General features: G+C 42.1%; 5 protein-coding genes across 17 annotated transcripts; 3 read left to right on the top strand and 2 right to left on the bottom strand.

The window, feature by feature from the left end:
• Positions 1–49: 49 nt before the first annotated feature.
• On the top strand, positions 50–2,347 carry LOC135652413 (ATG8-interacting protein 1-like). 10 transcript variants are annotated; one of them, XM_065173315.1, is made up of 6 exons: positions 58–206; positions 341–374; positions 482–590; positions 707–1,080; positions 1,204–1,475; positions 2,037–2,347. In XM_065173315.1, the coding sequence occupies exons 4-6, from the start codon at positions 726–728 to the stop codon at positions 2,118–2,120; spliced, it is 711 nt and encodes a 236-aa protein (XP_065029387.1). In that variant the 5' UTR covers positions 58–206; positions 341–374; positions 482–590; positions 707–725; the 3' UTR covers positions 2,121–2,347. The 10 variants fall into 10 exon arrangements, with proteins under 10 accessions (XP_065029388.1, XP_065029384.1, XP_065029387.1 ...); XM_065173311.1 differs by having other exon boundaries at positions 717–1,475; XM_065173306.1 differs by having other exon boundaries at positions 707–1,475.
• A 1,368-nt stretch (positions 2,348–3,715) lies between these two features.
• LOC135652411 (uncharacterized) lies at positions 3,716–8,496 on the top strand. Of its 4 annotated transcripts, none has more exons than XR_010502125.1 (3): positions 3,716–4,055; positions 4,813–6,790; positions 8,359–8,496. XR_010502125.1 is itself a non-coding variant. In XM_065173303.1 (2 exons), the coding sequence occupies exon 2, from the start codon at positions 4,980–4,982 to the stop codon at positions 6,720–6,722; it is 1,743 nt and encodes a 580-aa protein (XP_065029375.1). In that variant the 5' UTR covers positions 3,716–4,055; positions 4,813–4,979; the 3' UTR covers positions 6,723–6,973. The 4 variants fall into 4 exon arrangements, 2 of the variants coding, with proteins under 2 accessions (XP_065029375.1, XP_065029376.1); XR_010502124.1 differs by having other exon boundaries at positions 8,252–8,405; XM_065173303.1 differs by lacking the exon at positions 8,359–8,496 and having other exon boundaries at positions 4,813–6,973.
• LOC135652412 (expansin-A4-like) lies at positions 8,331–9,521 on the bottom strand. The gene is made up of 3 exons (XM_065173305.1): positions 9,119–9,521; positions 8,716–9,034; positions 8,331–8,640 (listed from the first exon to the last, which is right to left on the bottom strand). Exons 1-3 carry the CDS (start codon positions 9,456–9,458, stop codon positions 8,331–8,333), a joined length of 969 nt encoding a protein of 322 aa, XP_065029377.1. The 5' UTR covers positions 9,459–9,521.
• Positions 9,522–14,501: 4,980 nt separating this feature from the next.
• LOC135653015 (glycine-rich cell wall structural protein 2-like) lies at positions 14,502–15,107 on the bottom strand. Its single transcript, XM_065174423.1, has one exon. It carries the CDS (start codon positions 15,105–15,107, stop codon positions 14,502–14,504), a length of 606 nt encoding a protein of 201 aa, XP_065030495.1.
• Positions 15,108–20,560: 5,453 nt separating this feature from the next.
• LOC135652586 (zinc finger protein ZAT5-like) lies at positions 20,561–22,042 on the top strand. The gene has a single exon (XM_065173620.1). It carries the CDS (start codon positions 21,044–21,046, stop codon positions 21,905–21,907), a length of 864 nt encoding a protein of 287 aa, XP_065029692.1. The 5' UTR covers positions 20,561–21,043; the 3' UTR covers positions 21,908–22,042.
• Positions 22,043–24,763: the final 2,721 nt, after the last annotated feature.

The raw sequence follows: 24,763 nt of genomic DNA, 5'->3' as shown, positions 1-24,763 counted from the left end.
GTTGATAACCGTCGATCTGATCTTTTAGTTTCTGGAGGCGGTGTTCTATTTCGTCTCGCCGGCTACGTCCGGTTCTTTAAGAGAACCACCGGCTAAACCGGTCCCAGATCTCGTCGGATTTGATTCGCCTCAATCCTTTTTCTCGCCTCCGGCTCTTCCTCAGACACCGGTGTCTTCTCCTCTTCCCCTTCACGAAGGTCTTCCAGGTAAAACATGATAACTTTTCAGGTTATGTTTGAGATCTCTGCCAATCGTATCGTACTTTGCTCCACTACGGGGCGCCAATTTATTGTTGTGTGGATCTATCTCTTTCATGTTTGGCTTTGATGGGATGGTTCAGAGAAATTGATTCACCATCGGTTTCTATCCACGAGGTATTACGTAGTATCAGTTTCTGTTTCTCTTTGTAGTTTTATGGTGGTAAATTGCTGTTGGTTGGAGGACGAATTAATCTTTCTATGGGACTTGATATGTTTCACAGAGAACTGGATCTTATGGCATATTTCTTCTTCTTTCCATGCTGAATCATGATCAATCAGTTTGATTGTAAGAAACTGGATTGAATCGCTAAGAGCAAGAGAGTAACTGTGGTGAGAATGGAGGAGAAACTGTAGCAATTGAGAACTTGGTTTGATTTATATCTTATTAGAAAATCTCGCCTTTTGGATTGTCCGCACTAAAAAATTTTAATCTTTTCGAATTTTAGTGAATATTAGGTTTTCAATATGGCGGACGATGGAAAAGAGGAAAAGGTTTCTTCTCGGGGAGCTGACTGGGAAGTTGTGTCCCTCACGGCATCCGCGTATGCTTCAGAGCCTGGTCCGCAGGAATTTGACCCTACCTCTGAGAGCAAAGAGAAGGAGAACATGACTGAACGTGAGTCTTCTGCAGCATTATTCATGTCCGGTCATTTTGTGTTTCCACCCAGTGAGCATGAGAATCTCCCGATAGAACCTGACACAAGCAAAATCCATGGTGAGCCAACAATGATTGGTGGTGATAATGGAATTGATGATTCTGATAGAGAAAAGTTGCAGACTGAATCTGATGATCTCCAGTATGATATCGAGTTTTCTGAAGGTAATAGAATTTCCTTCCGTGATATGGGATTTGAAGAGGGAAAGGGATCCCATAGGCTAAACTTGGTTGGAGTTGAGCAGGATATATTTGCTGATCCTCGTTCTGTTGATATTCACTCTGAAGCACATAAAAGCAGCACCAAATCTGAGGCTGAAGAACCTTCTGATGTGAACATGGAATCTCCTCATGATCATGCAAAACCAGGTGGAGATGAGATTGATGGATCCAACCTTCCTTGCCAAGCATGGTGGAAGAGGCATGCAGTATCTTTGTATAAACAGGCAAAGGAGGCCGGTACTTTTTGGTCTGTTGTTGTAGCTGCTGCCGTCATGGGAATTATAATTGTGAGGCAAAGATGGCATCAAGACAAATGGAGATTTAGCATCAACGATGAGGTATGCTTGCTTCCGTTATGAAAAGAAAATTGCTATTATACTGAGCAAGCAAATGTTGAAAATTTTCTGTAGCTTTGCAGTACTGATGTACCAGTTCTCTCTCAATTACAGCTCATCTGTAACTCTGATGGTAGACTGCTCTTTGGTAATGAAGTTGTCATCTCCATTTAGATTCACTTAGTAGTTAATGCATACTCATAACTAGCAACAACAGTTAAGTGACAGCAGGTTTTAGCAGATACCATCCTGATTGACTTATTTGTAAAGGAAAATGTCAAATCTTAATGCTCGCTGCCCATTTTTGTTGAGACAACACTGGATCTATGGAGAGAAACTTGGTGTGACCTGGATATAGCTCCAGTTACTCAAATCTTAAAGCTACATCTTCTCAGTTTTGCAATATAGCTTTTCAATTTAATGATGCTTTTAGAGGTAGCATAGCTGATCCAGATGTTTTTCGTGGTATGGATGATCATACCATGCTACTTTAGTATATGTTGGTCACACTGCCCTGGAACTTGGTTTTTGTTTCATAAGCTAACTACACTCTACTTCTGACAGAGGATGAGCAGGATGATGAGACCAATCGGCCGATTTAAGGATGTTATGGTTGGCGGCCACCAGCCTAACCGACTGATACATTGAGTCGGTGTGTCAGCCCGGCTTTTGAGCTGTTGATGGCGGCACGGATGAATAAAAATCATATGCATGTGAGATGTATCACCGCGAAGTTTGGCAACATGATTCGATGCCTGTATGTCTTGCAAACTTGCAAACTCAAAAGTTCTAATGTGTTCTGGTTAATCTTCGTCTCTTTATTTATATCATACACTTCGTGTTTAAAATATATGAGGTTCTAAATGATTGGTTCATGTGAATGAGAGCATTTTGATATTGATTTGCAACGTAATAGATTCAAGTGTGATATTTGCCCAAGTGAAAAAGAGAGTCTCAATGTACAATTTTTTTTTTTTTTACAAAATATAAGTGGCGAAGGTAGGTTTTGAAAATCAAATTATGATGATTTGTCAAAGTTTTTACTACCTTTAAATATTTGGGAATGATTGGTGAATGTGATTTTAGCAATAAGGCTGTTTTATGAATTGAATTAGATGATTTTAAAGCCTTTGATGAACATATTATGAATTATTTATTATTAATTTTTTACAAGGAATAAATAACATCAGTCAAAGTTTTTACCAACTAATTTAGCGAGTATTTTATATCAGATGATATTTTAGATCTTTAATTTTTTGGTATTTATTATTGTTTTTTATCATACAAGATCTCTTGCACGAGTGTAGAAAGCTTTTGCGATATTACAGAGCTGAGAAATAGGGTTTAAACTCATTCAATTGTCTAAAGTTGCCCTTTGTTGACAAAGGACTTAAGATGATATATGCATCAAATGGCTTGATAAATTCGGATGCTATTGCATCAGATGTCCCACGAAAGCACGTTGATAAATGTCAAGAACATAATCGTATTTGTTTATTGGCATGGTCTTGTTCTGTATAGATAGAATACATTCCTATAAAGACAATGAAGATTAGACTGTGTTGAGGCTATATTACTCATAAAGTGGTATGGAACAAGTCTGGAAGTGAACCGTTGAAAGGATGCATGATCTTTTCTGCCACCTAAGTAGAGTTAAAATAGACAAGGATAAATGTGACCTTTTGATTGGTCCGAGTTCTAGACCCGGTCCAGAGTAGGACAAATCATTTTGGTCCAATCATGATGATTAAACAGACTATCCACATGATTTTAGGAAAAGGGCGTATGCATCACATTGTAAAATGTTGATATTTATTTTTAAAAAAATCAATAACATAATTTATATTATTTATTTTTTTGGTAAAATTTTTAAAAATATAATTGAAAATATTACATATATTGGAGGAAACTTTATATATATATATATATATATATATATATATATATATATATATATAAATAAAAATAAATCAACTTTGAATGGTAATATACGTAAATAGAATTCATAGCATTGTTTAATTCATATAATGGTAATATACGTTGATTCATATAAATATAAAAAAGTCTTTACAATAGCATTGTTTAATTTATATATATAGAAAATAAAAATATTAATCTAGACAAATAAAAATAAAGATTTTTAAGAATTTATCAAATACATATATATAGAAAAATAAATATGTAAATGTATATGGCAGAACTTTGAATGGTAATATACGTAAATAGAATTCGTAGCAAAGATTTCTCGGTTGCCATAAAAAACATAAATCAAGAAAAATTGCAAGGGAGAGTCGCAAGGAAGCCCTACCGTAGTGGCGTCGATCTGCCCTTCGCCGACGGCTCCACCGCCTCCTCCTCTCGGAGCCGGACCACCCGATCTCACCTCCTACGCGGCCGTGCGTTTTCTCTCTACGCCTTCCTGTCTCATCTAAGTCTCTTGCGCACCCCGCTGCCGTGATCCGCTCCCGAACCCTTCCTAAGCCTGGGGCCTCCCTTCGATCGCTTCGGCCGAAGCCTGTCTTGTGCTGTTGATGCTCCTTTCGCAGTCGCGAACGATGTCCACTGCCCTCTCGAAATCCTCGGGTAAGTCCGCCATGCCCGTTCCGCCTCCTTCTCGCCGAACTCTCACTGCATTATAATTGGGTCTCTTCGAGCTTCTTTTTCTATTAATTTGAAGAATAATTTTCTTGGAAGCCGATGACATAAGATTATTTTCGTTTCGTGTTTATGGTGCGATTGTTTGAGGCACAAATTACGAAGGGGAAAACTTGTGAATGATTGACGAAATTACAAATTAATAGATTATGTGATGCACACATCTCTTCAAATGCATTGTGCGCCTGTCTGCGACTCTTTATGTGGCGGTCAGCATTTAACATGTGTGACGGCAAGGACTGGGTTTTTGTGTGATCAACATGGAAGCTTTGATACTTACCTGAGTTAAAATGACTGTGAAGCATTATTTTGTTATGTTGCTGCTGCTTGGAATGTTTTGCCACTAATAGCATGTTTTGTTTATTTATTGTCTAGTAGAAAAGCCAAATCAGATGAAGTTTATATAACTATTACAATGGAAATTGATTTTGCTTTTTGTTTATGTGCAAAAGAAAATATGATAATCTTTTTTCTTTTTTTTAACTGTGTGCTTTTAGTAGAATTCACTTTTTGCTGGAGTTAGATTAATGCAAGTTGTTTTTTTTTTGTTGACTTGCCAAATTAAAGAATGAGTTTTGTTGTGTCAAAGTTGAGAAATAAATCAATATCACCATGCATGCAGTACACATATTGTTTAATCTTACAGAGATTATTCTCTTCGTTTAGAGTTGTCACTCTTGTGCAGGAGACTTGAGTAATATCGCTCACCTCCTAGGTGATTATCATTGAACTTTTGAGATTGTTGGCCTTATTGTGGAAGTTAAATGGTTCGTGAAGAAAGAGATGATAAAGGGTAACCATAGAGGAAGTAACTAATTTATCCCTGCATACTGGTTCATCATCATATGCTGGATGGAAGATTTTAATTTTGCTGTCGGGCGGCAATTCCCTGATGTCAAAACTTTTAGGAAGGCGATAAAAGAAGCTGCTATTGCACAACATTTTGAACTTAAGATTATAAAGAGTGATCTGATTCGCTACTTTGCCAAGTGTGCCAAGGAAGGTTGTCCATGGCGAATTCGTGCTGTAAAGCTGCCAAATGTACCAACTTTCACCATAAGAAGCATTGAAGGGACACATACTTGTGGCAAAGATGCACAGCTAAGTCGTAATCAGGCATCTGTTGACTGGATTGTCAATCTCATAGAGGAGCGGCTACGAAGCAATGTTAATTACAGGCCAAAGGACATACTTCAAGACATTCAGAAACAGTATGGGATTAGTATTCCATACAAGCAAGCTTGGAGAGCGAAAGAAAGAGGTCTGACTGCCATATATGGATCCTCTGAAGAGGGTTACAGTCTTCTTCCAGCATACTGTGAGCAGATAAAGCTAAGAAACCCTGGAAGTGTTGCTCAAGTATTTACTACAGGTTCGGACCATCGTTTCCAGAAAATTTTTGTTTCGTTTAATGCATCAATTCATGGCTTTTTGAATGGTTGTTTGCCCATCATTAGCCTTGGTGGAATTGAACTCAGAAGTAAGTATCTTGGCACGCTGCTTTCTGTGACATCATTTGATGCTAATGGTGGAATGTTTCCAGTTGCTTTTGGTATTGTTGATATGGAGACAGATGAGAGTTGGATGTGGTTCTTGTCAGAGTTCCATAAACTACTAGATACGAGCACTGAAACCAGACCTCAGCTTATTGTACTATCCAATGGACAGACAGTTGTTACTGAAGCTGTGAGAAGAAAATTTGCTACTGCATACCAGGGAATATGCATGCGACACTTAACAGAAAGCATGAACAAAGAATTCAAGAACTCAAGGCTTGTTCATCTTCTTTGGAAGGCAGCTTATTCTGTCACCACCAGTGGCTTTAGGGACAGGATGGCAGAAATTGAAGAAGTCTGTGCAGGAGCAGCCAAAAGGATTCAGCAAATTCCAGCTAACCATTGGGCAGTGGTTTATCTTGAAGGTCCACGCTATGGACATCTTTCTTCAAACATTGAGGAGTTCAATAGATGGATACTTGAAGCTCGTGAACTACCTGTTATTCAAGTTATCGAAAGCATCCATGGCAAATTGATGAAGGAATTTAGCGAACGCCATGAAAAGGGTTTAAAATGGACGTCTAGACTTGCCCCTGCAGCTGAAAGACACATTTCGGAAGCCATTGAGTGGGCTGTTGGATACCAAGTGCTTCGTTCTGATGAAGTAGAATTTGAGGTTCTGTCAGCTGATTGTTCCAGTATTGTAAATATTGGCATGCGCTCTTGTTCTTGTCGTGAGTGGCAGTTGCATGGCATACCCTGTTCTCACGCTGTTGCAGCCCTCCTGTCATGTAAGAAAGACATCTATGAATATACAGAGAAGTACTTCACTGTCACGAAGTATCGGGAGACATATTCTAAGCCAGTGTATCCAATTCCAGACAGAAGCGAGTGGAATAAAGCCACCGAGGGTCAGGCACACAATGAAAATCAAGTGGTTCGTCCACCGAAGTTTCGTCGTCCTCCAGGACGCCCTGAAAAGAAGCGGCTTTGCATGGAGGTGAGCAATCGTGAAAAACATACCGTGCATTGTAGTCGGTGCAGCCAAACAGGACACTACAAAAGAACATGCAAAGCAGATATCATCCAGAAGACATAACCTGTTGGTATCTTGATGGCCAACTGTATATCCCATTAGTTTTGTTGGAGGCATATGTAACATATCAGGTAAATCTTTAATTTGCCATACATTTTTATCTTGTTTGGAGTTAAAATTGCTTTTGAATGCCTTTCAATGTTTCTTGGTTTGTTCGTTCTGCATAGTTGCCTGTAGTAGTTTTCTCACTAGGAATCAATTGCTTAGACAAACTAATTTTATAGGCTAATTTCGATGGTGTATCATCAGTGTCATATGTATCTGCAAACAGTTTTCGGTGGACTAAACCCTCATCAAAACAAGATCAAGTGTGCTAAAAACTATGTGAATGCTGAACTTATGGTTGTCATCACTGACTAGGTGGATTTTTCCAGAGTAATAGCATTGCAATGATCGAGTTAAATTTCTTTCAAGGCTTATGATGTCAAATTTGGTCTTCATGGTGTGAATTTTTTCATGGTACTCATGTACATCATGTTAACGAAAAAAAAAAGATCTTCCTCATGTCATTCACATTGGCATTCTAAAAAACTCTGACGACCATTAATTACTGTGGCAATTAATAGCTAATTTGGGCTAAAATTTATGAAAAATTAAATATTTAATATATCCTTGTTAGTTATTCTATATTCTGTCTCATTTTTGTCTTCCTTTATAACATTAGGTTTTCCTTTTTTTTCTCTTATTTTTCCGTGCATCTTTATCTTAAAATGCAATAAGCATGAAAAGGATTTTTATTTTTTTATAGTTGAGTTAAAATTTTTTTGTAATAGAGTATCTAGAGACTTGTCACGGTAAGAGTTGGGAGAAGAAAAACATTTCTAATAATTATATTAGTATTAAAAGAGTTTACATCACAGTGTTGTGACCAATAATAGAATTATGAGAGTTCTTATAATTATATAGTTACAATAAGAATCGATTTTGATTTTTTTGATTAGTAATCGGATATGTGATGCACTTATTGGATGTGATTTGTTGGAAAAAATAGTATTATATTTAGTGAGAGTTAGGATGAATTATTTAAAATTGAGCTATGGAGAGAAAGTGTTAACTAATATAGATAGTAAAATTAAGATTGAATATATGAAATGTCATTTTAGTAATACAAAATTTGAGCACATAATAAGGTTAAATAGATTATAAAAGCATTTTCGTACCATTTCTACCATGGAATAGTAGAATGATGATTCGTTAGGAATCTCAATGAGAGCGGCCAAAAAATAATATTGTGTAGTCGAAATGGCAGAGATAAATTTGTGGATTTACCAAAAAAATATGTGAACAGTTAGATGCAATCCGATGAAACAAAGAAGATTCATTTAGGATGGTTTGTTAATATTATAATTAGATGTTAAAGGTCACATAAGCGATCCCACGTAATTGTTATAGCAAAAAATACTAAAGACAAATGATGTAGTAAATTTAATTTCTATTATACATACTGACATACTTTATGGTGTTGCTGTGGGAGGCAACACCGTCTCAGATACTATTACAAATGCTTACATCCCGGCTCGATCGGTCTTCAGGGAAGTCTATGAATCTCAAGCTCAGAGATATGATCCGTAGGACGAACTACGGGTTTAGGTGGAGCTTCTGCTGCGTTGCTCAGAACTTAAAGTTCTTGCCTTCGTAGGTTTGCCCGATCTGCCAGTTGCGGGGGGTGATGTGCCAAGAGGTGGAGCGGCGGCCGTCGCTGGCGGTGACCCGGAACGACAACGACTGCCCCGTTAAGTCTACGTTGGTCTGCCAGCGCTGCCCCCAGTTCCTGGACATGGCAGTCCACCCCACCTTGTTCCCCTTGATCTGCATGTTGTGGACGTCCCCGGCGCCGGCCACGTTCCACACCAGGACGAGGAGGAAGTAGGGGTTCCCGGAGGTGGTGAACCTGATGCCTCCCCGCTTCTTGCACGGGACCCTGCATGCAGCATTGTGATTCGTGTCCTGGTGTTAGGATTCTGACAAGATGTTGGGGGTTCGAGAAGACGAGTACCTGCGGTAGGCCACCGGCACGATTCCGGCCTTGTACTGGGCGATCTGGAGGTAGGCTGGCTGCGTGAGATCGAAGTGCACACGGGGAGGGTTGCACCAGCCTCCGTTGTCGCTGGACTGGTAGTAGTTGGGTGGGCAAAGGTTGGTGCCGGTGACGAAGATGGAAGGGTGGCCCGGCTTGCACCACTCCTTGTCATTTACGCACTTGATCTCGAAGCAGGCGCCGCAGATGAGGCCGTCGTTGAACAGAGCCGTGCTCGTGGCGGCCGTCTGCAGCCCGTACCCTTCGGTCACCGTGTCCTCGTAGCCGCATGCGCCCTCTGCAAGGGTAGAGTTTCCGGCGCGTGACGTACGTGAAGGCAAACACAGGCAACATGTAGAAAGCAAGGGAGAGAAGGGCAGACCTCTTGTTTGGGAGCCATCGCTGCCTCCGTAGAAGGTGGCGTGCGCGAATTCCCACTTGCCGGACTTGAAGGTCCCGTGGTGGCCCTTCAGATGATTGCCGTGGACGTGGTTTTTGTATCTAATTTTCCCATGGTGGTCATCCTCAGCCTTGGCGTCGGCGCCGGCGCCGGCGCGGGGGAACACAAGGAGCAGCAGCGCTGCAGCTACGAGGGCGCGCAAGAGAGTAGACATGGCGCCACAAATCGTGAAGAAAGTTGTGGGACTTCTGTTGCCGTCGCAAACGCCATTTATATGGAGAGGTTGTCCACAGGGAATACAGGAGAGGTGCACAGCGTCCATCTCTCCGAGCCGCTCATTCTCTCCCCACCAAAACACACACTCAAACCCCACCCCCACACACCTTCTCCCCCCCCCCCCCCCCCCCTCCCTCTCTCTCTCTCTCTCTCTCACGGCCTCAGGTTCTCCTATATTAACGATCAATATCTAACTGTCATATAGAAATTGGCATGTAAAGAAAATATCCAAATCACTCTTTATCTGTTTTGAGGATAACAATCCAAGGTGGACCATTTGGAGCTATCTCCTTCCAAACGTCCATATGAACAAAATATCAAAAAAGAACGTTGGGACAGTTATAGGCTTTCCTCTCCAAGATCATGTATAAAAGCTAATACTTGATATTATATCATGGGGCTCTCTTCCCAAGAAAAACTCTTATCTACTATAAACCTCGATTACTAACTTAAGCATCGGAGGGATCAAGTTGAAAAAATTCTTCTGACATTGATCTTAGTGCAGGTAGTGCCCTAGGAGATCGACACCTCCATCTCAAAGTCATCTCAGAGCCATCTCAAAGCCGCCTTGGAACCATCTAGGATACTATTGTGCCCTCGGGTTTGGATTACGTTGGGTTAAGTCAAATTTTAACAATGAAATCCCCCTAACATTTTCATGTTAAAAGGAGAGCTTGATGTCACAAAAATATCCACTCGTCAATCCTCTCAACGAATGCTCCAATGAGAAGGCTTTGCCTCCAACCCATAGCACTTTTACTCAGGGGGCAATTTCCATCCTTCTTACATGTTGATGTGCCAACTTCAGCCCAAACGCTAATGTGGTATTGGCATCTATTCAATGACTCATGTCTCTCACCATTAGGGATGAACTCGAGCCATTTACTAGTCTTTATCAATGTGTTCTTGGGCCTCACTCAGTAGGTATAGACGTTAACAGACATGATGCAGGCTATCATATTGCTCTTGCCTCATCTAGCCTAATAAGCGATACTACTATCTCAACCGCGATTGATACCTCAAGCACTATTGGCATCGGCACCCGTCAGGATCCCCCAAACTAACATAATGCCAACATCTCAGGATCACCCAAAGCCTGCAAAACTACTAGCCGAAGGAGCTCCCCGCTTCCCAATTGTGGAACTTAGCGCACTACAGCACCACCGCTTTGCTTTGCTCAAATTTGAGACCTAATCAGCGGATTCGATAGATGACTCCCTAAGGATCCAATTGTAGTAAATGGACCGACGCTTAGATAAGATGCAGTGGGAGTTCTAAGATTCTAGAGGGGAGAGTCTAATTGATCCCATCTCAGGTCAATCCTCATTCACTTAAAACATTCCAGATGAACCAAATACAAAAAAGGGGAGAACGACTAGTAGAGATAGTAGTTTAGGCGATGAATTAGGGCTGTCATCAAAGGGTATCTTGATCACCATCAACATGTTATGATCCTCAAGGTAACCATGAACCGATCCTCCTCGAGCTTCAACTTGTGATACCTCACCTTGAAGTGGGTTAGAGTGACTTAGTGCATGAATTGGTGTGAAACCTACATCATCCTCTCCAAACCCCCCCCTTTGAAGCTTGATGAACATATTATAGTCAGTAATTGCTTCCTCTTAATACTCTAATATTTAGCTCTGCTCGCTCTCCAATACTTCCTTTAGCTTGCGAGTCTCCTCAACAACTATCATAACTTCCTCGATGAGCTCTGAGTTATGTGTATTCATCGCGTCCAGCTCCCAAGTTAGCTATAACAACTTATCCTCCATTGTACTAGTTATAGTCTCGAACCTCCTTAAGCTTTTTGGGAGGCTAGCCCTCGTGCTCTCACCTCACACCTTTTGCATCTCTTTCAAACCTTCCCACTATAACTGCAGTGATGCATCTAGGGTTGAGTCTGATAGGTCAACCATCTGCAAGGCCGTAAAGGGTAGGGACTTCCCTTGCATAGGTCCATCATCGATTGTGACATGCTCCCCCTTTTCCTCAAGAACGATCTATAACTTCGACCTCTAGGGGAGGCTCCATCTCCCAAGTTGACTCTTCGGGTATGTCGTCCCTTTGAGATTATCAAGCCTTTCTCACTATAACCTTGTGTTTCTTTCTTAGTTAGTCAATGTTGCCATGATGACTAGGTCGAGGTGGATCCAACACCTTTACTAATGGCTTATGAGTGGTTGTTAGGGCCAAATAGGGCTCCGTCACGTTAATGAGGAGCCAAGCACCTTCCTTTTTAGGTAGTACAGATTTTATGCCTATAGATTATGCAAATCACAAAGCTGAAGGTTAAAATAAAAAATGTTAAGTGATAGGAGGTTTGGGTCATACCCTGAGGAGTTGGGCTAAAACCTGCATTGATCAACTAGTCCTTATCCATCTTTCGGACTATCTCGAAGGAAGAAAGTATATCCCTCAATCGAAACTCTAAATCTACCTCCTTATCAGACACGAAGGGAGGGGTGTTATTAATGTAATGTATTGATCATGCGAGGTTGAATCCCTCGTCTTTTGACTTAAACTCATGAGAAAGAAGCGCTCATTCTAACTTTGTTGTTGGAAGGTACATCACTGACCTAGAAACCCTCTCCCAAGTAGCTAAGTAGTAGCTACTTCTTCCCTTGCACAATTGAAAATAAGTGACAAAGAGGGTGCTGGGTATAGTAGCACGTCGACATTCTTCGATGAACACTATTAGATAGCATAATGAGTTGAGCACTATTTGAGAAAGTGATATCCCCCATCATTGGAGGTATTACACTATCACTAAGTAGAGGGAAAAATGGAATCTTGCCTCAAATGCATCACATGATAAGTAGAAAGACTTGAGAGCAAGATCAAAAGGGTGTTGATAAGGTTTGGGAACTTATAGATGGAACTCGGTTGTTATACAATATCTAGTTCCCAGGCGATCTAAGAGAGGTATGCTTATCACTGAACCATAGTCATGCAAATTTCTCATGGACTCCAAGTCCTAAAGAACCCTCTGGTTTATGGTAGATGCCTCCTCTGATGAAAAGGAGGACTCATCCTCCTCCGCCCTTAAACTATTTGAGGATGGAGTAGAAACCTCGACCAACTAGCAGCTAGAGGATCAGGAAGAACTTGTATAAGAAAGAAGAGACATCCCGATCTAAGACAAAAGAGCATAACTAATGCTAGGGCGAGGGACTCAAATATCGACTTGCCTTATTAGGAACTAGGGCAAGGTGGGAGGTGCTCCTAAGGAGGCCCCTGGGGGTAAGGCTGAAAGCTCTCGAGGCTCTAGGGACTCTAGACTCTGGAGGCTCAAATGGAAGAATGAATCCTGCTCCACGGGGGGTAGGATTTATAAAAAGGATATCGATCTCTCTTCTCCCATGATCAAGAGCAATTCTTACGAGACACCAATAGTAAGAGAATTTGAAATTTGTCATAGTGGAGGAAGGACTTTGAAGCTCGCCACGACAGGAAGATGCTCTAAAATCCACCATGGCCGAGGGAGGACTTGGACCACCATGACAAACAAAAGATTTGAAATCCGCTATGATAGAGGTGTCGGGCGGAATATGCCCCAAGCGTGTGAGTAGGGAAAACCCGACCCGCTTTAAGAGAAATTCATTACAATAAAAGAATAGGGCAAAATGCGTCTGAAGTATGTGAGTCGAAAAAACCCAACTTATGCCAAGATGAATCTTTTATAGCAAAGGCATAGGGTGGAATGTGCTCAAGGCATGAGTTTAGAAAACTCGACCCATGCCAAGAAAAATCCTCTACGATGAAGACACAAGGCAAAATGTGCTAAAGGCGTGTGAGTCGGGAAAACCCGACTTACGCCAAGTGGAATCCGCTATGGCAGAGGCGTAAGGCGAAATATGCCCGAGGTGTGTGAGTTGGAAATTTTTAACTCACGCTAAAAGGAATCTGTTACAATGGAGACGTAGGGCGAAATGTGTCTAAGGCGTGTGAGCCAAGAAAACCTGACCCGCACCAAGATGAATCCATTATGATCGAGGCACGAGGCGGGAAAACTTGACTCGCGGGAAAAGAAATCTGCTATAAGGAGTCACAATGTGAAATGTGCTTGAGGCGCGTGAGTTGGGAAAACCTGCCTATGCTAATGTATGTCTCCTTTATGTTATAAAAGAATAGGTTAGCAATAGGTATGTCAGATGAATTAAATGTTACACTTTGGACCCCTTTAATAGGAGAGAAAGGGGGGGGGGGGGAGGGAGGGGTGGGAGAGGGATAGAAGACAAATGATAGGAAATATATTAATGGCTAATCATCATTCGTCATCTGATTGCCACGTGGAAGTTGTCGTAGAAAAAAAGGTCCAAGTCACCCTTTACCTGTCTACCCCCGTGGATAACAGTCCAAGGAGGCTGTCTTCCTCTGATCGCCCACATAAATAAAATATCAAAAGGATACGTTTGGGGGTAGTTACAGATTATCCCCTCCGAGACTAGGTATAAAAGCTGACCCCTTATGCTATACCAGAAGGTTCTATTCCCAAGAAAAATCCTTGCCCACTACAAACCTCGTTCACTAATTGGAGTGTTGGAGGGATCGAGTTAAAGAAATTCTTCCAACATCAATCTTAATATAGGTAGTGCCCCGAGAGATCGATACCTCTACCTCGAAGTCATCTCAGAGTTATCTTAAAATCACCTTTGAAACCACTTAGGACACTCCTACGCTCTCGAGTTTAGACTATGTCGGTTAACTGAAGCGTCGACCCTCTAACAAGAACTCATTCTCTCTCTCTCTTTTTTTATTTCTCTAATTATTTCGCAGTTCCATACGAAATTGTTCGGTCTCACCATCTTTGGATTAGCAACAACACCGCATGAGGATTTGTATGCAAAGATAAGAAGAGCAACAGCAGAAACACACATTCACTTAAAAGCATTCCTCGTGTCAACGAGTACGCTTACGTTATAACATGAGAACATAAGCTTTCATTTTCACTTATTTGGCATTCATTACACACACGCACAAACATCACTGATTTCACCACCTCCAATTAAACCTACAGCGGCTTTAAAGGTTCAGCATGAGAGCTCTTATTACACGTACTACTTGAAGCCACCGAACCTTGCTTGACCTAGTAGTGGCCATTTCCTCCTCCGCTGCCGTAACCAGACCCAGACCCATACCCGTGCGCAGCCCCGGCGCCTTCACCACCCCCTTCTCCGCCACCGCCACCGCCGCCGCCGCCACGGCCGTATCCTCCGGCACTCCCACCACCAGCACCCTCACCGTATCCGGAGCCATAGCCATGCCCGGCACCAGAGCCAGTTCCTGCCCCTCCTCCTTCTCCCCCACCGCCGCCACCGCCTCCTCCCTTACCGTACCCTCCAGCACTCCCGCCACCAACACCCTCACCGTATCCGGAGCCGGAGCCGTAGCCATGCCCGGAACCAGAGCCAGCACCTGCACCGCCTCCCTCTCCACCGCCACCCCCTCCGCCACCGCCTCTACCGTACCCTCCAGCACTCCCCCCGCCGACACCCTCTCCGTATCCAGATCCGGAGCCGGAGCCATATCCAGACCCACCGGCACCAGATCCACCACCTCCGCCACCACCTCCTCCACCGCCGCCACCTCCTCCGCTAGTTCCAAGAAGGGATCTAGTGGCCAAGGCTACCTGGAGGCCAAGGAGAGCGACGAAGGCAAGAGCCCAAAGCCTAACTCGAGTCACGCCAGCCATCGTAGCTACACTACTAGCTAAGCAGAGAACTGAGAGGATGAGGTGTGGTCACGAAGAGTGGCAGCACAAGGGTTTTTATAGGCATTCTTTGCATGGCCACCAGTCCAAATCAGAGGCCATAATGCACGTAGATTAAAGTCGGCGTGTGAAACGAGGACTCGGGAGGAAAAGTGGAGCCGGTGGCTGGCTTTCTTTTGACACCGAGTAGGTTTCGGCATGTCGCTCGCTTCTTTTTTCTCCCTTCTTCCTGAAGCCTTACGTTCACTTAGTGGGATTCTTTCCCATCTGCTAATGGCCGACCTCATCCAACCTTTTCTTTCTTCCAGACGAGCGTGGTGTCACTTTCTCCGCAGTAGGTAGATAAGATTTTGCGTGTCAGAACACAGTTTAAGCTTGCGCTCTTCGTGTCACTGTAACACTCGTTTGGGTTATGATTGGCTGAGTGCAAACCTAATTCGAATCGAAGGCTTAAGAAGCTCCACTGTTCACACATTTGGGGGAATTGAGTTAGGCAATTAGCAGAGATCACTAAACCACCATCTGCATCGAAGTATTTCCTTATACTGTAGCTGTTAATCTTATCGGAGCGTGTCAATAATCAAACTACATGGACATCAATCCATAATAATAATCCGAAAAATGTTCGGTGAATACCCTAAGAACGATAAGATATGAAACATTTCATTCGTTAGAATTTTAACATATTTGATCAAACAATTGTTTTATAGAATCAAAATCAAATTTTGGTTCAAACATGCTTTATAGATCCAAAATAATATTTTAGAATGCTTCCATAAAACTTATTAAATCCACAATAATATACATAAAATCCTACAATAATTATGAAATATATTAACAATGAATTCATTAAAGTATTTTCTGAATTAATCGATTATTTGACCTTCCTATCCTTAAGAACTTTAGATTTCTCTTTTGATGGGCGAAAAGAAACTTCATTAGATACTACACCGAGGACCACAACCCTATTTATATTCATAACTAATGAATCTATAATTATAATTATATTCATGATTGATGAATCTACAATTATGCCTCAAAGTTTTATATTCCTAACTTATCTCATCATTAAGTTAGAAATATGACTTATGGTATCAACACAATTAATTTTCATAATAATTATATTCCTTCGTCAAATAACTTTACTTTAATTAGATCATTTTAATTTTGACTAATCAAAATAATGACTTAACATATTTAATTATACATGTATGATCATTAAAATTCTAACAATATTCTCCTCGATTAAATCACTATAGAAAGCTACTTACGATAGGCGTCGAAAGAATCATATCAAAAAAACTCATTCAATCTCAATTTTTGTACAAATCTAACTATGAAACAAGTGTTTAGCATCCTTCAACTCCCCGAGTGAACATTTACGTCTATCCGATAGACAATCTATTAGACTTATACATAAATTCAAACCGAATCGAGTTGATTCAAACGTCATCGTTATCTTTCCTATTAGCATCCATTTCACATGCGGCCACCAACCAACTCAAAGAATTGGAGTAAAGCCAATGGATTCTCCTCATCGACGATAAGGATAGCTGTGGAATATGAATACTACACCACAAAGTAGTGTAGTGGGCGTTAGAGTGGCGGCCATACGACAACGTCAGTGCATTACGATGCTCACGATGTTGATTCTGGTCGTGATCCATAATGATGTGTGTGTGTGTGCGCAGGAATACCAAAGCAGACTGGTGGTGGGTTGGAGTGGCTACGCAATGAAGTCAGTGGCTTATAATACTTGGGATAATAATATTTGTGTACAGGAATGCAATCTTCAACAAAACTACATAGTGGTGATCGATCGTCACTTTGGAGTTAACGTGCTGATGGATGCATCAAGCACTGATTAATCCTTTTCGAGCTCTTTCCACGTCTACTCCATGAATAGAGATAAGTTGAGACGGGACTCCCTCGAGGAAACCGTGTGAGCACCATGATTTGGAGAGAGAGAGAGAGACAGAGAAGTTAAGTATATTAGATTCTCATCATGAAATAATAATAGAAAGTATAAAAAGTGTTATTGAGTTAATCATGATGAGTTTTTGCTTAACCATTCCAAAGAGAATTACTGATAAGATTCTCCATGGCATTTTTTTTCCTTTTATTTATGCACGTCTTTGACTTTGGGTGCCATCTTTTTTAGCACAATGGATTGGCCGACTGCGGTTTCTTTAATATATCCACATCGTTGACTTTTGGGGACTGTCGCACCCACCACAATCCAATGGCCAAATCGCACGTCGAAATTGTACGCCGTTTCTTCCGAGGTTGAAATGCTTGTGGACACCGAACATTGTCGAGTTAGTCAGTATTGAAAGGACGTGACGACGATAACCTCTAATAGTTAGGGTCATTTTTAACGTTCCAATAATAATATTTGATGTCTTGTCGAAACTATTGACGATAAGATAATTGTCGGATAGGAAAATAATGATCTGACCATCGCGTATCTTTGTCATTGATACTCTGACACTATAGTTAATATCTCAATGTTTTATTATGAATACATTAGTCGATATCCTCACGATATATGATCGGCACATGTTTATCAAAATCATATGGTTGATATGGTGTCATCAAGAATAAGAGTAGGTTCGACGCGACACGATTCCACTTAGACAATGAGAAACGCATAATCATCCTTTGCATCAATATGCATCATCGAATATAATGGTCCTGAAGCCACACTATAAAAGGTCCTTCGTATGTTGTTTCTTAACACACTAAAGCATTCTTAAACTCCTTATGCATTTAGATCTAAAAGACTCGATAATAACACCTCATTTTGTGAACTAACTTACACGTTAGAGAAACCTTATCGGTCATGCCTCTAATGAAAGTTTTGCAAATTCAGAATATTCAAGACTCCAAATAATTTTTTGATAATTTTCTGACACCAATAAAAAATAAATATAAAATAAGATTTCGATTGTCTTCGAATCCTCTCCATCTTAGTTTTGCAGGTCGATAGACTAACTCTTCATTCATCTATGGCACCAGTTCGACACACCCGACCTTAATCCAAACGCCTGTCGTGCTTGTGATGAAGGCGATTTAGGATCAAATTGCGTCTGCCACACGAGTTGCTGCGGGTAGTGAGTCATCGCCTGCGTCGGGTAGGCGGTCGCTTCGTCTTGGAGCACATTGTCGTAGCAAACGCAAGCTCAACACTACGTCCATAGAACAAAGCTCAACACTGAAATGGACATTATATTGATATCAATGTCTGTACTTTTGCATAGATGTATGTGTTCATGTGGTGATCCGAATTATATGAATCAAAATTAATGGCCATCATCCAGTGCTCCAAAATTTACAGGATCAAATCGGATGTCCCAACAGTCTGTGTGTTCGGCTCCACTGCATGCCTTTCGAGTACTTGGAAACCAAACCAAGACGAAAGGCATCCATCCCATGGAAGGCCAAAGGACGACAGAGAGAAGGAGCGATCACTAAAGGTTTCAAACGACGAGGCTATATTTGCATGTACATAAGTAAGGGCGAAAGTGCCCATTCACTGTCGAAAGCCACAAGGATAACCTAAATGATGAAAATGAGGGGGTCATTACTCGAGCAGCCTTAATAGTAATGGAAATTGTTCTTTGGATCAACAATGATTTAGAGGATGTTTTACTAACATCATCTCTCTTTTGACTCAGTTTAAAGATTATCTTTTCCTAGTTTTTATTTTTATATTTTTACGTTCGATACTTACTGATTTAGATTTTTAAGAGAGTAAAGCTGTCTTAAAGAATATATTTATTTATTTTTATGTGTATTTGAAGAAAGAAGTTTGAGTGAATATATAGTTATGAAATACTTTTGATTGTTTGGAATATAATATATGAAAATCATATTTTAAATATGCATTAACGTAAGTGTTGTTTACTAAAATTATATTTCAAAAATTCATTGAATATTATGTGATAAAATTATTCTTCTAATTTTTAATATTTATTCAAAAATAAATAAATATTTTTTTAATTTAATTTAATAAATATATTTAATTAAATATATATATATATAATCATATAAATGAATGTAAAATAATATAAAAAATTAAAAACAAATGAAATTTCACCTTATAGAATACATAAATCATGTTGACAATTTTATAATTTTAGATAATATCTTAAAGTATATATATATATATATATATATATATATATATATATATATATATATATATATTAAATTGTAAAAAATGATTTTAAAAAATTATTAGACACTAATTCATATTCGAAATGTATTAATCCCTAAATGTAAATGTATCTCGATTTTTATCATGTGTGTAATAATACATTTTTTTCGTGCATGTGTGCGTGTGTGTGTGTGTGCGCGTGCGTGCGCGCGTATATTCGAAATGTATTAATCCGTGTGTGTAGTAATAAAACTATCATGCTTAGCCGAAAACAATCGATAAGTGAATTCAATGCGGCCTACTCCCTCTGCTTTGCTCATCACCACCTCCCATTAACTTGCTTGCATGGCAAGAACATGCATTGCACATCGACTAGCTATGTACAACAACCATAAAATACACCCGTGTCATCGTTGCCAACGAACCGTCTAATTGTCTCGAACGCAACGACAACGACAAATTATAGCAAGCCAAACCCTTCATTCAAAGCCACCAAATCATGCATACCCTCCGACCCAATCATTCAATGATGGAAGAGAGACAAACATGGAGGCGTTGTATTTCATGTGGACGGCATGTTGTGCACCATAATTTTGCTTTATTCTATGCATGGGTGCATAGAATATTAACTAGTGGCTTAAAATTCAATATTAAGATGATCAGTAGTGACTAGTTTTCCATGCCCATAAGAAAAGCCATGATGGTGTGGTAATCTGTGCATGCGTAAATAGTAGGAGCATTTACACCACAATCTGTGCATGCTCATCCAGGCTTGGATTCACCTCTTTTACCTTGTCGGAATCTTGTGCCTGTGGCCAGACGACATGGCTCATTCATTTCTTGTACATGTGCTCGACGAGTGCGACAGCTTAACTGAAGTGCTTGGAGAGTCATGTCACAGATCTCCAACGCAGGCTCTCACGTACTTCTCGACATGGACATGGCGGCCATTGACTTGGCCTTGTCCATCTCATTATTGTGATCAGTCTATAATAACAACATGCAGAGAATCAAGGAGAGCTAACATATTATTCGAGTCACATGTTGTAAGATCTTTTCCTCCTAGTTTAGCGAAAGAAGAAGCATTCGTCCAGATTGATGGATAAGTTAAAGAAGAAGAAGAAGAAGAAGAAGAAGAAGAAGAAGAAGAATTGGGGACTCGATGAATCCGAATTTATTAGCGAAGCCAACAAGTCCAATTAAAACGCAGCTGTGAGCAAGCAAAGCAAATAAAAAGGTAGGAGGAGGAGTGCAGTCTCCGTGTGTCCAGGCTTGCCACAGAAAGCATCTCCTTGGCATTGTCACCACAGGACCATCATCGTCATCTCTCTCCCTCTACCCTGTGACGGGTTGTGTGGCCAACTCGTCTCTGTGCCAATAAGTGTGAGAAGAGTGGACAGCGAGTCCAGGATTAGGCATTTTGGTTGGGGTTGTGGAGTCCGTCCCCTCTGTCCTGTGCTGTTCATCCTTCCCACTCCTCCCTTCACTCCACGCCTCTCCTATTTCCACCTAATTCCCCCACAACCCCACCCCAAATACAAGTGAGGAGGCTAATTCATGGTTTAGCTCTCCTCTCATAATAGCAAAGCACGGCATTTGATGGACTCCCTTCTCTTGGTTCATTAATATATACGTGGGGACAAGCGGTGTTGCATCTCCTGTGTGTGAGTATCGTTGTTCTTGTCTTACACCACCTCCACTCACTCTCTCTCTCCCTCTCTTGTTGTTTTCTCCACCTCTTGCTCTCTTCCCAAGGGGGATGGAGACTCCGGAGGAAGCCCGGGGCTCCAACAGCAGCGACAGCATCTCCAACGGTGAATTGGTTCAAGCTTTGGTCAAGGGTAAGCGCACGAAGCGACCGAGGAGCCAACCACCGCCGCCGGTGGTCGTCGCCGCCGACGCGTCGTCGGCCTCCTCGGCAGAGGCTGCCTCCGGGATTGTCACGGAGGAGGAGGAGGACATGGCCAACTGCCTCATCCTGCTGGCCCAGGGACGCGCCCTGGTCGCGAGGCCTCCGCCGGCTCAGGCGCGGAAGGACGATGCCGCTGGCCGCGGCGGTGGGGCCGAGAAGTTCACCAGCCGAAGGTTCGCTGAGGCGGCCACCACCACCAACGGCAAGGCCGGGTTCTACGTGTACGAGTGCAAGACGTGCAACAAGTGCTTCCCGTCGTTCCAGGCCCTCGGCGGGCACCGCACCAGCCACAAGAAGCCCAAGCTCGCCCCCCCGCCGACGACGGCCGCGGAGGAGAAGGTCGTGGTCGACGACGATATGCTGCAGATAAGCATGAATTCGTTCTCGAAGCCTATCGGGAGCAGCGGCCAGTCCAACACGAAGCCCAAGATCCACGAGTGCTCCATATGCGGATCGGAATTCAGCTCCGGGCAGGCCCTCGGCGGCCACATGAGGCGGCACAGGCCGCTGGCCGCCGCGGATGCCCAAGAAGCCAAGAAGGATAAGAGCTTCCTCTCGCTAGATCTCAACCTCCCCGCACCGGCCGACGAGGAGCTCCACCGACCGCCTTCGCCCTCCTTCACGTTAGCCAGCAAGCGGTCGCTCATCTTCCCGGCCCCGGTGTCGGCGTCCGCGTCCGCGTCGGCTTTGGTGGTCGACTGCCATTACTAAGAACACCTCTCAACCAATGGACGCCAATCAGCTGTCCATCAATTCTTTCTCTGCTTCTCTTCCCTTCGATCCATTACCACTTGTGATACACCGTGGCTTATGTGAGCAATTCATTCCATTTCATTGCAATTTAACATTGATCAACCATTAAATGATTCTTTGAATTCCTCGTTGTCTGTATATATATGAGGAGGGGAAGTGACATTGCGTTCACGTAAAGGCAGATGCTCTCTTTGGATGAGTTCGATTTCTGCACCACCAGCAACAGGCCGTGCATTAGGTTCCTCCTCCCATGAGTACCTTTCGTTTGCAAGACGAAAAAGAGGGCAATGAGACCACTCGGTGACTACTTCATTGCTCGTAGCCCGGAGATGCTCTCAGTACTACTTTTCCCACTCAATCTACCCCTCTCTCTCTCTCTCTCTCTCGCTAAATTGACAGATTGGGTTCCACCCGATCATTGCATGCATATTTATGAACGTACATTATCATAAACCTAAAAGCATATCTGTCGATCGTAATATGTGTCGACAGTGATAAAAGAAGAAGAATTTCCAATCCAATTAGTAAATGCAACAAGTCTTCGAGTAAATAGCACAAGTGTTTGTGGATAGGCCGCAGGCCGAAACATCTGTTGGTATCTTTCTTTCGTCGGGCCTAATAGAAAGCGATACTTCAAATGTCCAAACCCAATAGAAACGTAGACGATCGATGTAAATGAGAAAGATAAATTAATTAGTAGAGCAAATTAGATCAAGTGAAATTGTTCGGGCGATTTTCTAAAAATTGTTCTCTTTTTTTGGGTATTTCTCGGATTCTCAATTTAATCCTTTCCTCATGTGCTCTCATTTTTCTTTAATACCCTAAGTGTTTCTTGTCGTCGTTTAATTGCCACCATAAGGTCCCATCGCTTCCATCCTATTATGATGATCTCCTTCTCCTCCGTGAGACTCTATCACTTCCACCCTACTATGAGGCCCTATCACTTTTGCCTCAGAAGATCTTATTGCTTCCGTCCTCATATAGCCTCCTCTGTCCTATCACGAGGTCTCATTGCTTTCGCTCCGCTCACCATAAAGCCTCATCACTTCGACTATATTGCTTTTGCTCTACCTTGGTCACCTCCACTAATGGGCAATTAGGACATTAGAGAAAAAAATATATCGATTGAAAAAGGGGCATCATCCGAAAAGAAAAAAATTTAAAAAAAAAACGTTTTAGGATAATTGGGCAAAGTGTTTCATTACCAATATTTAAGAAAAAAACCAATATATATTAGGTCGTAACATCTTCTCTTAAGAGCCCAAGTTCGATGATGAACATGCATGCAATATATCAAGTAATTAAGCTGGTAATAGGTCGTTGTCATTTCTTATAAACCTGCTGTTTCTTCCATTAACACAAGCCATTACACTTCTTCTTGGCCTACAATAGGACAGAGGAAGCAGAAGGGAAAGAGAGTGTGTATGATGTAACTCTAATCTCATTACTCCTATATCAACAGCCTCTCAAGTGGCAAATCAAAGACTGACACAAACAGAGAGATCATATGGGACAAGATCCCTCCCACATTGATCTTGGACCAAGCACATGACAGCCCAGTGAGCCAAGGAGGACACTCTCAGCCACCTTTATCAACTTGCAGCTTTTCGACAAACACATTCCAGAGCCAAGAGTCTCCTGGATGCCTTAGAAGATACCTTTCCATCTGTATCAACTTGCAGGCCTCTCTTGCAGTCACCAGGCATATAAAACAGCATGAGGTACCAAAGCTTTTGGTTGATTCACTGCATGATGCCAAGAAGGAATCAGCAGCTGCCTTCGATGCCTAACTCTGCTCCAAATCCTTTGCCTGTGAAGGAGAAGTAATCTTGATCCGGTAGTGGAGTGTCATTTTGTGGCTGTCTGCCTCAAACTGGGTCAGACAACCTAATGGAAGGAATTGATACAATCTGAACCGGCTCTTTCTTCCAAGCACATCACTACTCAAGATGTCATATTCTTTATCTTCTCTGACACACAAGGTGCCTTTGGATCAATTGCACAGGCTACGCGTGGAGATGAAGTCAAGCTCATCACATGGGTTTCTAGTTTCTGATGCAAGTTAAGCTTTAGCCAGTTCTAGTTCATCAGAGTATAAGAGATGCGGATGGAATCAGCATTGAGAAGATCTAAAGCTGAGACAGCCCACTGGAGGAGCATGCCGATGTTAGCCACATGAACCGTGTTCTTCGGAGCAAATGGATCCATGTGCATGTCAAGCCACAACGAAACAGGTGGATGCTTGTGAGAGAGTGAACACAACCGTCGGCTGATAAAGAACTCGAACAAGGGAATCAATCCTAGCATACATGGGAAGAGAGAGAGAGAGAGATAGAGAGAGAAGGATCAAAAGCATGGCGTGAAGTTGTTGGCAGCTCGGTTGAGGTAGCATGGCAACGAAAAGGGGTCCGTACCATGTGGTGCGCAGAACAAGAGAAAGAGACTCGGCAGCGGCCTTCAGATTCTTTAAACGAAGTCCATCCGAGACGGATAAACAAAATCCAAAGGCATCCAACGAAGAAATCGGATGAAGAGAGGAGGAGAAAGGGGAGAGGAATTAAGTCGCCAGTTCTGGGCGTCAATCCGTTCTTCATGCTCGCCACCAAACCATGTGAGCTTGCATTATTCTAATCCTTCTGTGCGCGCGTCACTGAAAAGTGCTCCGAGATCACTTAGCTTCCACCAAACTCGCCTGTAATCAAGCATTTATTTGCCCCGCCAATCATGGCGAGAGTTGGTCGTAGCTACAGCTGAGAACCTTTAAACTCGGGACTGGGAGCAGTAACTGAAACTAGCTAGGAATAGAAGAACCAT

The sequence above is a fragment of the Musa acuminata genome, chromosome BXJ3-11, assembly GCF_036884655.1.
Source record: "Musa acuminata AAA Group cultivar baxijiao chromosome BXJ3-11, Cavendish_Baxijiao_AAA, whole genome shotgun sequence".
Taxonomy (NCBI): domain Eukaryota; kingdom Viridiplantae; phylum Streptophyta; class Magnoliopsida; order Zingiberales; family Musaceae; genus Musa; species Musa acuminata.
The sequence above is the reverse complement of the archived record's forward strand: the minus strand, read 5'-3'. Positions and strand labels throughout refer to the sequence as shown.